This window comes from Podarcis raffonei, chromosome 4 (assembly GCF_027172205.1).
Source record: "Podarcis raffonei isolate rPodRaf1 chromosome 4, rPodRaf1.pri, whole genome shotgun sequence".
Taxonomy (NCBI): domain Eukaryota; kingdom Metazoa; phylum Chordata; class Lepidosauria; order Squamata; family Lacertidae; genus Podarcis; species Podarcis raffonei.
This window is the reverse complement of record NC_070605.1, coordinates 75499716-75512680: the sequence shown is the minus strand read 5'-3', so window position 1 is coordinate 75512680 and position 12965 is coordinate 75499716. Positions and strand designations below refer to the sequence as shown.

Here is a 12965-nt window from a genome sequence, read left to right as displayed (position 1 = left end):
GGAGATGATTTTAAGAGCAAAAGGAACTTGGTGACAAGGAGTGCAAACTCTCACACAACTGCCACCCGCTGCTTTCCTCTCAACAGCCTCTCCCCGGTGACGCACTGATCTATGGGGAATGTAAAATCAGCCCTCCCCGCTCCAATGAAAGCAGTTGTCCTTTTTAGATTCTCAAAAGTATCTGACAAAGTGACACTGTTTGGAGGAATTTATACTGGAGATAAATTTGGCCATTAGATCATGCCTTTCCTATAAAGATGCAAAGGCTAAATAAATAAATATGTAAATAAAAGGACATTTTTATATAGATATACTTTTGAAGAGAGACAGTTAGGCCTTTTATCTTTAACACTTTTTGTCATCTTCATTTTTAGCCTGGCAGTAGTACAGTGGTACCTCGTGTTACGGACGGGATCTGTTCCAGAGGCCCGTTCATAACGCGAAATGCCCACAACTCGAAGTGCTGTGTCTGCGCAAGTGCGTGGAGCAATTTAGTGCTTCTGCACATGCGGCAAAACCCGGAAGTAACCCGTTCCGGTACTTCCGGGTTACAGCAGGACGTAACGCAAAAAGATGCAACATGAAGCGGACGCAACGCAATCTGCACAGATAATATTATGCCTAGTATAACAGAACCAATTTGCTCAACAGCATGATCTCTCTCATATATATATATATATATATATATAAATATATAAAATAAAGTAGAAGTACTGGAGTATAAAATTAGCATGATGAAAACTGAGTTATAAGATTCTGTTTAAAATGTGAGTATACAGAAGCAATTTGGTAGTCATCATCTGATAAACCCGTAAGAGAATTTAGTATTTTTCTGTCCCTGAACTTAAATTATATCATGGAGAGCAATCACATATTGGTAATTAATAAGATTCAATTGGACATTCAAATTTGAAAAGAAAGGGGGGGGGGGACAAAAATTAAATGGGGGAATATTATATAATAGTCAAGATATGTTTGTGGCAAGCACAGTAAAGGAGGATTGAGCCATCAGTACCAGGCCCTAGTTATCATGATTCACAATGAGCAAGATGGTGGCTTGTCACTTTGTGGGGGGCAACACCTATTTCCCTACAAAAAAAACCCAATACAGAAGTTTTGTGCAAAATAGCTATTTAGCTGTACTGAAATTCTGATAGAGATCTTGTGGAAAACATCCATATTATTATTTTTAAAGAAGTAATGTTGTACGTAGGTGTCTCCTAGGTGATCAGCTACACATATTGAGATGCTAGCTCTACCCACCTAGATTGTTGAAATTCCTACATGCCTTCAGCATGTAGTAATCAGTGGAAACAGGCCTCCTGCCAGAACTGCCAGAAACAAAATAGGTCCAGCTGAGGAGCAAATGGGAGTAGGGGTGTGGCAACAGGGAGTACCCTCTGATGCACGTTACAAATCATCCACCCAAAGAAAGTACTAACAAACTTCCACATGACCAGTGATAGTGAATGCGTAATTGATATTTTTATTTAAGGGTTCTTCCACAGTAAGAGGAAATTATGATTAACTGTATAAAAATATGACACTGGCATTTTGATTACGATGATGTAATATGGGGTGTGTGAAGAACTTGTGTGCACAAGTGGTATTGGTTCCACCATAAAGGTCCACCTGGGAGCACCTTAATAGAGAATAATATAGCTATGTCTTGCAATGAAAGAGCAGATAAGAGTGAAATGAGATGGTTTTTCAATATATTCAAGTGAGGCCATGTCCCAAGAGCCAATTAAGAGAAGAAGCTGAGACAACTGAGGTTGAATTGTTATTAGCAGGACCAAGTACAGGTATGTTTTCTAGATTCTACCATTGAGTTAGTTATAGCAAAGGAATATATTTGCTGTTTAAAATAGAACCAAAGGGGTGTGGATCTGTTTTTTGGCCCAAAGGCCCCATTCCCTCTTGGCTACTCCTCCAAAAGAGGCTGCTGGATCCGGCCAGTGGCCCAGCTAGTCCAGCATCTTGTTCTCATGGTGGCCAACCAGATGCCTGTGGAAAACCCACAAGGAGGACCTGAGCACAAGAGCACTCTCCCCTCCTGTCAATTCTGGCAATTGGTATTCAGCAGTATACTGCCTCTGACTGCAGAGCATAACCATCATAGCTACTAGCCACTGATAGTGTTATATCCTCCATGAATTTGTCTAATCCTTTTAAAAGGCATCCATATGGTCTTCATAAGTTTCAAGGAACCTGATTAATAGACCATTCCAAAGGGAGAAGGGCAGATGGACTGGGAAGTGTAAATTCCAGGAGGAGAAACTGCCAGAGCCAAAGCCTTACTGGGCTTGTGCCAGCAGCACAGAAGATGGTAGAGTGGCTCTTTCTGGTGTTTTTCTTCCTTGTCAGCTTGGTGTCTTTCCCCCCACCCCTTCCCATTGATCCACAATGGAGAGACTTGCAAGGGCAGATGATCTTCTCTGCCTGTGACCCTCCCTCTCTACTCAAGGAGAGACAGATTTGCTCTATCCTGTAACTCTTCCAGGGTCTATAGGATTGCTTTCTAAGGAAATGGTGATCACTTATCATATGAAGCTTAGTCTTTCAATATAAATTTGCATGCGGGTGAAACAATACTTCTGAACCAAGAGGCATACTTACAACATGCATTGTGGCAGGCAACTTATAAAAGGTGCTTGCTGTTTGCAGCTTTCCTAAGTACTTGCATTAAAAATCTATTTTTGAAAAAAAATCTGCTGACTGATTAATTAGGGGTGCTTTTTAGTCAATTCAACAGATTTTTTAGCTGATCACATAGTGTAGCCCGAACCGAAACAAATGACAATTTTTAATATGTGACATGTGGACAGTTTCTTGATCTAGTTTCCCAGATTAGTATACAGATTCTAAATTCCTGGAGTACAAAATGCCATGAGACCCCACTGTTCAGTGACAAATTTAGCTCAGGGTGCTCATTTCTACAAAATTTCTAAGGTACTGCACAAAAATAGGAGAAAGGGATCAAATGTATAGTTCAGCCTGAATAAAGCTGCATGTGCTGATAAACTTTTCTCTCATGTCTGACCACAGAGAATGGGGAATGCTTACACTTTCTTTATTTCATTTAAGGTCTACCTCGATCTCGTAGTCAAACGTGCCTGCCTGAACTGTTACGGTTTCTTGGACAGAATGTACATGCAAGGAAAAATAAGAATGTTGATATTCTTTGGCAAGCTGCTGAGGTATTTATTATTCTTATTCTACAAACATTTGATGGATATGTGATGTTTGTGCAGGTCACCATGTTTACCTTTTAACTGCCCTGCTGTAATGACACCACTGCCTCTGCCCACCCTTTATGAGCTACTGCTGGCTTGCTGTGCAGCATGGAGTAAGGTTGGTGGCTTGTCCAGGAAGATGGGTCAGGTCTCCAAGGATGTTGAAGGGGGAAGGGAATTACATGTTGCTCATTTGGAGGATGGGATGGTTTGTAGCCTTACTAAGTCCATTGTCCTTGCAAAGGCTGATCGCTTTCCTTCCCAGGGTGCATGGCCATGAAAACCCATGCCTACTGGCAGAATCTCCTGTGTACCACCATGTTTGCTATGTGATATTTATTTGTCAGTGTGCCATTGCAGTAGGATAAGAGGACAGAAACATCCAGGCAAAATGAGCAGAGGTGGACAACCTCCAAAATTCATTTACAGCACTGAGATACTAGTAAATGCCACTTTGTTTTCTCTTCACCTGCTGGTATATAGCCCACCTAATTCTGAAATGGGGTATCTGTGATTCTTTCGAAGTTGCTGGACTAGTGTTTCTTCATTATTATTATTAAAATTTGTATCAGGGCAGCTGACAGGATAAAATCACAACATAAAAACATGAAATACACTATCAAAATAAAAAACAATTTAATAATTCCACCAACACATTTTACAAGGGCATTGAATGTCAATCAGCCAAAGGCCTGATTGAAGAGGAACATTTTTGCCTGGCACCTAAAGGTGTATAGTGAATTGGTCATCCTTGACCAATGCCCAGGGTGGCTGAGGCTAATGGGAGTTTTAGCCCAATAATAACTGGAGGGCCACATGGTCCCCTTCACCGTCTAAAGGCAACCTTTCCCAGCCTTGGGTCCCCTTATTGCTCCCAAATGTGGGGATATTACATTACAGTGGTACCCCGCAAGACGAATGCCTCGCTAAACGAAAAACGCGCAAGACAAAAGGGTTTTCTGATTTTTTAGCCGCTTTGCAAGACAAATTTTCCTATGGGCCTTTCTCGCAAAACAATTTTTTTTTTTGAGTTTTCCCCCACAGGCTCCCTCTAAACTTCAGCGGAGCGGGGCGGGCTGGGAGGGAATCCCTTGGACCCCGGCCGGACTTCCCGGAGCTCTTTTGAAGTCCGGCGGGGGTCCAAGGGATTCCCTCCCAGCCGCCCGCGTTTAAAAGCACTCCAGGGAAAGCAGCAAAGCGCGGCACGCTTTGTTGCTTTCCCCGGAGTGCTTTTAAACGCGGGCGGCTGGGAGGGAATCCCTTGGACCCCCGCCGGACTTCCCGCAGCTCTTTTGAAGTCCGGTGGGGGGAGAAGGGCTTTTCTTCCCACCGCCAGCCTTCAGAACAGCCTTCTGAAGGCTGGCAGTGGGAAGAAAAGCCGTTCTCCCCCCGCCTGCCTACAGAAGAGGTTCGAGGAAAGAGGCGAAGGAGCGCTGCCCCTTCACCTCTGTCCCCGGAGCTTGCCGTTCTCCCCCGGCCTGCCTTCAGAAGAGGTCCGGGGACAGACTGTCCCCGGACCTGGTCTGAAGGCGGTCTCCATAGGAACGCATTAATTGATTTTCAATGCATTCCTATGGGAAACCGTGCTTCGCAAGACAAAAAACTCGCAAGAAGAAAAAACTCGTGGAACAAATTAATTTCGTCTTGCGGGGCACCACTGTACACTGAAGCATTACAATGAAGCTAATAGATAGTGTCCTTTTCTAGATTTGCCGCAGACTCAATGGTGTTCGGTTTACAAGCTGTAAAAGTGCCAAGGATAGGACTGCCATGTCAGTGACTCTAGAGCAGTGTCTAATATTGCAGCATGAACATGGAATGGCCCCACAGGTCTTCACACAAGCTCTGGAATGCATGAGAAGGTAAGGACCGTCTGCTCGCTGGCCTCTTGTTCCTAACCCTGGAGCCATGTAAACTGCAGATGGGTGGTTTTCAACCATCTTTGATGGGGATAGTTATATAACAAATATAACTATCAAGAAAGATAAATTGCACAGCCTACAGTTTCCTGAAGTACTTTGGACCTCACTCAGTATTTTTTGCTATAAAGAGAGCTGTCATATTTGTATGTGTATATTTTTAAAAATCTCCTAAAAGAGGAAAATACTTTGTATAGTTTTCAGCAGTTTATTGAATAACTGAGATGTAAAGAAAGTATTGCACAGGGTGCAGTCTTTTCTGCTCTACCAATTTGAAAGCTTTGTAATTGTAGGATTGCCTCAGTTGTCGTCTTGCCATTTTTGCTTAGAGGTGATCTGTATGGTTTACCTGTTTTGTGAAGGATACACATCTGCAGGTTGCATTGTTTTGCTATGCTTATTCCTCAAGCAATACAGTTTGCTTCTGCAGCAAATTGTCATTTTGAATGTTTCATGATGCAGCAATCAGAACCCATCACAACCTGTCAATGTTCTGTGGTCATATCAGTTTAACTCCTGTTTTCTGAAGCTGCAGACATACTTGAAAATTCTCTTGTTTTTTAAATGTAAAGAATCTGTTTACTGTTCAATACATTGTTTCAAGCACTACTCGAAAGCTCCAATTTTACATACCAAAAAAGAAAGGATAAGAAATCCAGTTTTAGTCTTTATTGGTGTTTTCAGCACTACCGTGGAGTCCTGTTCTCAACATTCACTTTCGCTGAATGTACTGTACTGTGTGTCTTCTCACCAAATTCTCAAAAGTGTTCAATTCTCTTATCCTTTCTGTATGTTTTTGCTATTTGATCCTTTCTAAATCTTCAATGGTCTACTTTTTATGTTACCTTTTCACTTCAGCAATATTGCTTTCTGATTTTGCCATGGAGTCTTTTATGTAAAGCGTATGATTCCATAAAGGGGAATCACCTTAAACCTGGGCTATGATTAAACCAGCATCCTGGTTATGAAAACATTAACATATATAAGAGAGAAAGAGCTAGAAATATATATGCTCAAATGTATTCCCTGCCTCATAATTGGTGTCCTTCTGATAATACTAACTACATTTTTAATAGATCTGGACATTTTTAATAAAAGTGGGTACAATATAGTCATTGTTTATCATTTTAAAGTCTCATTGAATGCACCTGTTTACCCACTTCTGGTTTGGGAGAGAAAAGCCATGCCATTTATGTTAAGTGCATTTAACATTTAGGAAAACAACAACATTAGGGCTGGACCCAGAGAAATGCTAGGAGAAGGGTGTAAATTGGAAGGTTATCACCCCACTCCCATCCTTCCTTCAAGAGCCCCATGAAGAGCTTCACATAAGGGTTGATATGCTGTGGTGCAGGGGACTGAGGTGGAAGGAGGAATCCTCAGAAATTGGACAGAGGTAGTCAGGGGCATAGCATGAGGGGGCTTTCCAGGGCGACTGTCTGGGGTGCTGCTTATGCCACCTTCCCTGAACCAGCCTTGCGCTGGTGTTGTTCACTGAGTAGGAGGCCAATTTGCCTGGCTCATTATGGTGGATTTTTGTTTGTTTGATGACTTTTTAAAAATCATTTTTTAAACTAACCTACTTTGGAGCTAAGTAATTTTTAACACCGATACCTTTAATAGCTAGGTTATTGAACTAATATGGTACAACTCACATTGAAGAATTTTTGAAAGGGTCAAATGCTATAATGGTTATTCATGTTCAGTTTTGCTTTTCAGAGCTCCCTTCCTTTGCAGCATGTGGAAGCATGGCAGAGCAGCATGGAAACATTGCTTGGCCAAATGAGAAAATGAACATGGAAAACCATTCTTGTTCAACCTACATGTATTTATTTTCAGTAGATTACAGTATTCTTTCTTATTTTCTCTTTTTATTCTCTTTCTCTCTCCTTTATTCTGTAATTGTGCCTTTTATTATTATTATTATTATGATTTAAAATTGGCACACCTCCCTATTCTTTAACCTAACACGTTCTATTTTCTGTTGTGGCTTCTTTGGTGTTTCTTTTTCTCCTCTTTTTGATTTGATTCTGTTTTATTTTGCCACTTTTATTTCCTTTTGGTACGACCATTGCATGTCTGTGTGTGTTTCTTTCTTTACTTTCCTTTCTCCCCGAACTTCTTCCTTTTCACAGTATTGGAACACGGGAGGTAGTCACGCAGAAGAACTTGTGTGGCCTGGTGCCCATCCGGGATTTCAGGCTAGACCCCAATCTTCTCTACTCTATTCCTTTACTAGCTCTAAGCCCCAATTTACTGATTGTGTGGCTATTTCTGAGCATTGCCTACTTGGTGGCTAAATTACGTTGCAAGTGAAGATGAGTTTAAAAGCAAACAGAAGCAAAAATTTCAATGAAGTGCCAGAATATTTATTGCCACCTGGTACCTATTTGTCAAAGAATGTCTCATAGCATCGTCTGCCAAGAATAATAATTATTATTATGCCTTACAATTTTGTGTTTCTATTGTACTAAACTTGTAAATACACATCAGATTATTTTATGAAAAGGAATTGTATCGAACGTTTAAACTGTTAACGCTTTCAGTGCTTGTAACATAGTCTGACAGCGGCCCTGTTACCTCGGTATTTTACCCAACCTGAAGATTAGTTTCTCTTACCAAATATTTTTCAGGCATCCAAATCCGAAGTCTCTTTACTTTCTCTCTCTGTAGATACACACAGTTTTGTTTCACATGTTCCATGTATTCCAGAGAAAGGAACTTGTATTCCAGAGAAAAGAATTTGTATCTTTTTTGTATATTCTTAAAGTGTGTCAATCTTGCGTTTCATATTTATGTGATATGCGAAGAAACAAAGTGATGGTTTGTAACAGGTTTAGCTAAACAAATATGCTCAGCACCTTACTACTTTGATTTCTAGGCATAGCCTCTAAAATGGCGTTTGTCAACTTGGTGCCCTCCAGATGTTTTGGACTACAGTTTCACCATCCCCTGCCAGCATGGTTGTGCTGGTTGGGGGCTGATGGAAGTTGTAGTCCAAAACATCTGGAGAGGGCACCAGCTTGGTGAGGGCTGCTCTAAATAATTATAGCGATCCATGCTTAGAATCATGTACTTGTTTCCCCCCCCCCGCAAAGTTAAGTCTGTTGCAGCAAATTATACCAACTTTAAAAAAAGAACCAACTTGAACTGCAGTGTACTGCATGCAATATACCGTACTTTCAGTTTATTTCTATATCTACTTTTTTAATGTATCAAAAAGGGAAGAGTGGGTAGCAAAGAACAGCTTACAAATAATCTGTAATTCTATTTAAATCTTCGGGAAAATATTTTTATAGTGTATGTGAATGTGATCATATGTAAATTAATCCTGACATTAAATATTGCCATAAAAGATGCACTAATAAGATATTTCAGCTAATGGTTAATGTTTTAGTTAGAAGAGATGAAATAAATTTAAAATAGTTAAAAGATGCTAACATAATTGAGTAACTGTTCCCAGAAAATTACTCTAATACTTCAGTGGACAACAGAGAATTATGCTTACCGTATTTTTCCCTCTATTACACGCAGATTTTTTCTCCTAAAAAGTAAGGAGAAATGTCTGTGCGTGTTATTGAGCGAATGTGTGGTCCCTGGAGCTGACAAGCGCGAGTGAAGGCAAAAATCAGGCAAATATCAAATCGTCCGGAGAAGGGAGGAAAGAGGAAGCTGCTGCTTTCCTGCATTCTGCCTCAGGGTCTTACTGCCCACCCGCTTCTGTTTCCTTACTGTGTTTGCTCAAACGGAACAAAGAGCAGAGAAAACCCCTCCCCTCCAGGCAAGCAGAGTGGAAAACAGCGCGTGCGTCTGGGACTCGAAGGCAACATGCAGGTTGGGGGGGGGGGAGAGAGAGAGCTGGTTGGCTTGTGGGGGGGGGACTTTTGCCTTCCTTTCCTCCCTCCGGTAAAACCCCTCTCCTGCATTCTTAGCCAGCTGCTTCTCTGCACACCCCTCTCCTTGTCGCTTCTATGTTTTTCCTTCCCTCCCTACTTAAAACGTGGTTCCAATCACGGATCCACATGGATCCTCAGGATCTTTGCATTGAGTCACCCCAAATTCACCATCAGATCACATAGCAATGATCTGATGCAAAAACAGGGCTGCAATGCTGCAAAAACATGGTTACAAAGCACGGATCCACATGGATCCTCAGGATCTTTGCATTGGGTCACCCCAAATTCACCATCAGATCACATAGCATGTCCATGGCTACAGCCTGCACCAAAAAAATCACGCACCCACTGTTTCCTGGGGCTGCAATGGTGCAAAAACGTGGTTACAAAGCATGGATCCACATGGATCCTCAGGATCTTTGCATTGGGTCACCCCAAATTCACCATCAGATCACATAGCATGTCCATGGCTACAGCCTGCACCAAAAAAATCACGCACCCACTGTTGCCTGGGGCTGCAATGGTGCAAAAACGTGGTTACAAAGCATGGATCCAGATGGATCCTCAGGATCTTTGCATTGGGTCACCCCAAATTCACCATCAGATCACATAGCATGTCCATGGCTACAGCCTGCACCAAAAAAATCATGCACCCACTGTTGCCTGGGGCTGCAATGGTGCAAAAACGTGGTTACAAAGCATGGATCCACATGGATCCTCAGGATCTTTGCATTGGGCTACCCCAAACTCACCGTCAAATCACATGTCTGTGGCCGCAGCATGAAGCACAAAAATGATACATCCACTGTTTCATTCAGAATTTTTTTTTTCTTGTTTTCCTCCTCTAAAAACTATGTGCGTGTTATGGTCAGGTGCGTGTTATCGAGCGAAAAATACGGTAATTGCTACAGTTATGACATTTAATTGTTCAAATATGCACATATCAGCATTCAGAAAGCTTGTATAGCTATAATATTAAAGTTATAATTTTGTGGATTAATTTAATTAAAAGGCAACAGCCAACATTGCACAAATGGAATTCCCCTTCTCTTCCACTCCCCATTCCCTCCCCAATTCTGCTTCAGGTCTATGAAGCTCTAGAGCAGATTTGGGGGGTGCATGGGATCATTAGGAAGATGAAACCCCACTGCCCTAGTGGCAGTCCGTTCCACAGGCATGTGACTGCCATTGTAAATTTGAGATTTTAAAAGGTGTTAGGTAGGCTTAGAGACAAATTCTAACTGTCATGTTCCATTGTGCTATGTCCCACTGGTACAAATATGTTGTCTCGATTGCATTTATTTTGACAACTAGTATAAGAAGCAGATGTAGCCTTGATTATAGACTGTTTGTATGTTACCAGAGTAGCATGAGAGCTACTGCTCCTGTAGCTCAATCCTGTCCTGGCTCCAGTAACATTTGTAGGAAGCAGTCATGTGACTTGGGGTAAACAGGCATCATTATTTCACACTACATCAAAATCACTTCTTATGTACTCAAAGTAGACCTATTGAAATTAGTGGACCTAAAGTAGACATATCTACTAATTTCAGTGGATCTGGTCTGAGGAGGATGAAAATTGGATGCAACCCAGTGATGTTGGTGTGGGAAATACTCCTGATGCATGAGACTGCTTTATACAGACATTACTGTAGAATGTTTCTACAGTTGCAGGTTTCATCTGCTCAGAAGCAGCAGCCACACTACTCAGGCAATATAACCACAGGTCTTGTGAGGAATGCATTGCAAGATAATTATCCACCCCACCCCCCTGAAATGTAAGCATACCGCACGGCAGCATTAAAGCCTTTCTTGTCAGAGGAATGCTTCATACATACATTGTAACTTGTCATTGCATGCATTGAGTCTTGCCTCTCAAACAAGAATAAAAAAACATGCATAGGGTCAAAAATGTCTATCTGGGTCATATGTGTTTCCCAGAAGCCATAATTTCAAAACACACACACACTTCTTGGTAAGTAGCCAGTTGTTAGGCTGACTACAACCAGGCAAGGAAGCAGTTTTACTTTTTTTTCTTGTAGGCTGTCAGTGTGCCACAAATGATTAACATAGGCAGGGGTGGGCTAGTCAATATTTGTAAGACTTAGCTATCCTGCCTTCTCCTTCTGCAGCACCGAAGATAATGGGGTAGCTCTTAAATATGCAGAGCTTTGTGAATCCAGAAGAGCTCAGGATGGTACCAAATGAGTTTCAGATAATAAACACATCCTCAATCAGTGTACACAGAGTAAGCTGGGTGCACAAAATCAGACTATCTATACATACCCTCCCTCTGCAAGACTGCTAAATCAAAATGTGTGCAAATTGTTGCCACAAATCTAACACCCTAGAATACTTTTGTGCTTTTAAATGAATCAAAGTGACACTCAAGTATAAATTAAAGTCACTACAGATAGTGTGACGCTGTGGGTTAAACCACAGAGCCTAGGGCTTTCAAATCCCCGCAACGGGATGAGCTCCCGTTGCTTGGTTCCTGCTCCTGCCAACCTAGCAGTTCAAAAGCACACAGTGCAAGTAGATAAATAGGTACCACTCTGGCGGGAAGGTAAACGGCATTTCCGTGCGCTGCTCTGGTTTGCCAGAAGCAGCTTAGTCATGCTGGCCACAAGACCCGGAAGCTGTATGCCGGCTCCCTCGGCCAGTAAAGCGAGATGAGCGCCACAACCCCAGAGTTGTCTGCAACTGGACCTAATGGTCAGGGGTCCCTTTACCTTTACAGATAAAATAAGTACTTCAGAGTCCCAATGCATTGTTTTAGAGGAAGGACAATAAAATCATTTACTTGTGAAATTAAGCCATATAAAAATGTGTATTATACAATGACAATTGAGCTAATGAAATCAGTTAATCCCAGTTTCATATCAAGGTGTGCACAATCCATAGAGCAGATTTCAGTATGAAAGTTAAACAGCTGTTAATATGCCCACTGAAATCAAGAGAACTTCAAAAGAGCTTGTTTGTCTGGGTCTTGCCTTATGTTGATAGTGGAATAAATTATTATAATTCAAAATCTCACCACCTTGGAAACAATGCTGCTGTAGTTTAACAAGGGGCATATTAAATGTTGCTGTCCTTAATTGTTTAAAATATAATTATATATCAGTCCTATGTTTGTGTGCCTTGTTTAACACTTATGCTCTAGCATGAAACCATTTTCATTTTCCATTGTTATCTTCTATATTCAAAGGAACCAAAGAAAGTTCTCTTTTGATGGTCTAAGTTAATTCATGTGTACCAAAATGATGTGCTTCCTTACATAGCTATTTTTCAGCACTTTCAGTTTCATGAAAAATAATGGCCTTTTAAATAGATTTCAGAAATATTGTATTGAAATGCAATAGAGTTCAAAACCCGAATGTAAATGTTAAGATAGCCTATTGTAGCAATGATTATCACACCAAAAGAGGACTGTTCCCCAACAGCCCAGTATAGATTTTATTCTGCCACTTTAAACCATAGCTAAGGAGCAGGTCAGCAGAATTATTGACCCCATCATCTCCTACAATTTCACATGCAAATCCCCACTTCTCCCTTTTACCATGGTTTATTGTTATGTGCTAAGCTGGACTCAAGAAGAGGTGGCAAGAATACACAGAGGAATTATACCAGAAAGATATGGATGTCTCGTGCACCCCAGGTAGTGTGGTTGCTGACCTTGAGCCAGACATCCTGGAGAGTGAAGTCAAATGGGCCTTAGAAAGCACTGCACATAACAAGGCCAGTGGAAGTGATGGTATTCCAGCTGAACTATTTAAAATTTTAAAAGATGATGCTGTTAAGGTGCTACACTCAATATGCCAGCAAATTTGGAAAACTCAGCAGTGGCCAGAAGATTGGAGAAGATCAGTCTACATCCCAATCCCAAAGAAGGGCAGTGCCAAAGAATGCTCCAA

The 12965-nt window shown here is 41.4% G+C and overlaps 1 protein-coding gene and 1 long non-coding RNA gene across 20 annotated transcripts in view; one reads left to right on the top strand and one right to left on the bottom strand.

Annotated features, from left to right (window-relative positions):
* LOC128411761 (uncharacterized) overlaps positions 1–12965 on the bottom strand; it is a 36875-nt gene that overhangs the window by 7694 nt on the left and 16216 nt on the right. The window lies entirely within an intron of this gene.
* Positions 1–12965, top strand: part of INPP4A (inositol polyphosphate-4-phosphatase type I A) — a 106187-nt gene that overhangs the window by 89373 nt on the left and 3849 nt on the right. For 7 of the 15 annotated variants that reach the window (XM_053384138.1, XM_053384134.1, XM_053384140.1 and 4 more), the window contains 2 exons: positions 3088–3200; positions 4944–5098. In XM_053384138.1, the coding sequence (XP_053240113.1) occupies positions 3088–3200; positions 4944–5098 (268 nt within the window). Of the gene's footprint in view, positions 1–1724; positions 1806–3087; positions 3201–4943; positions 5099–7290; positions 7939–12965 lie in introns of those variants that run through there. The other 8 variants (XM_053384132.1, XM_053384135.1, XM_053384133.1 and 5 more) reach the window with 2 other exon arrangements.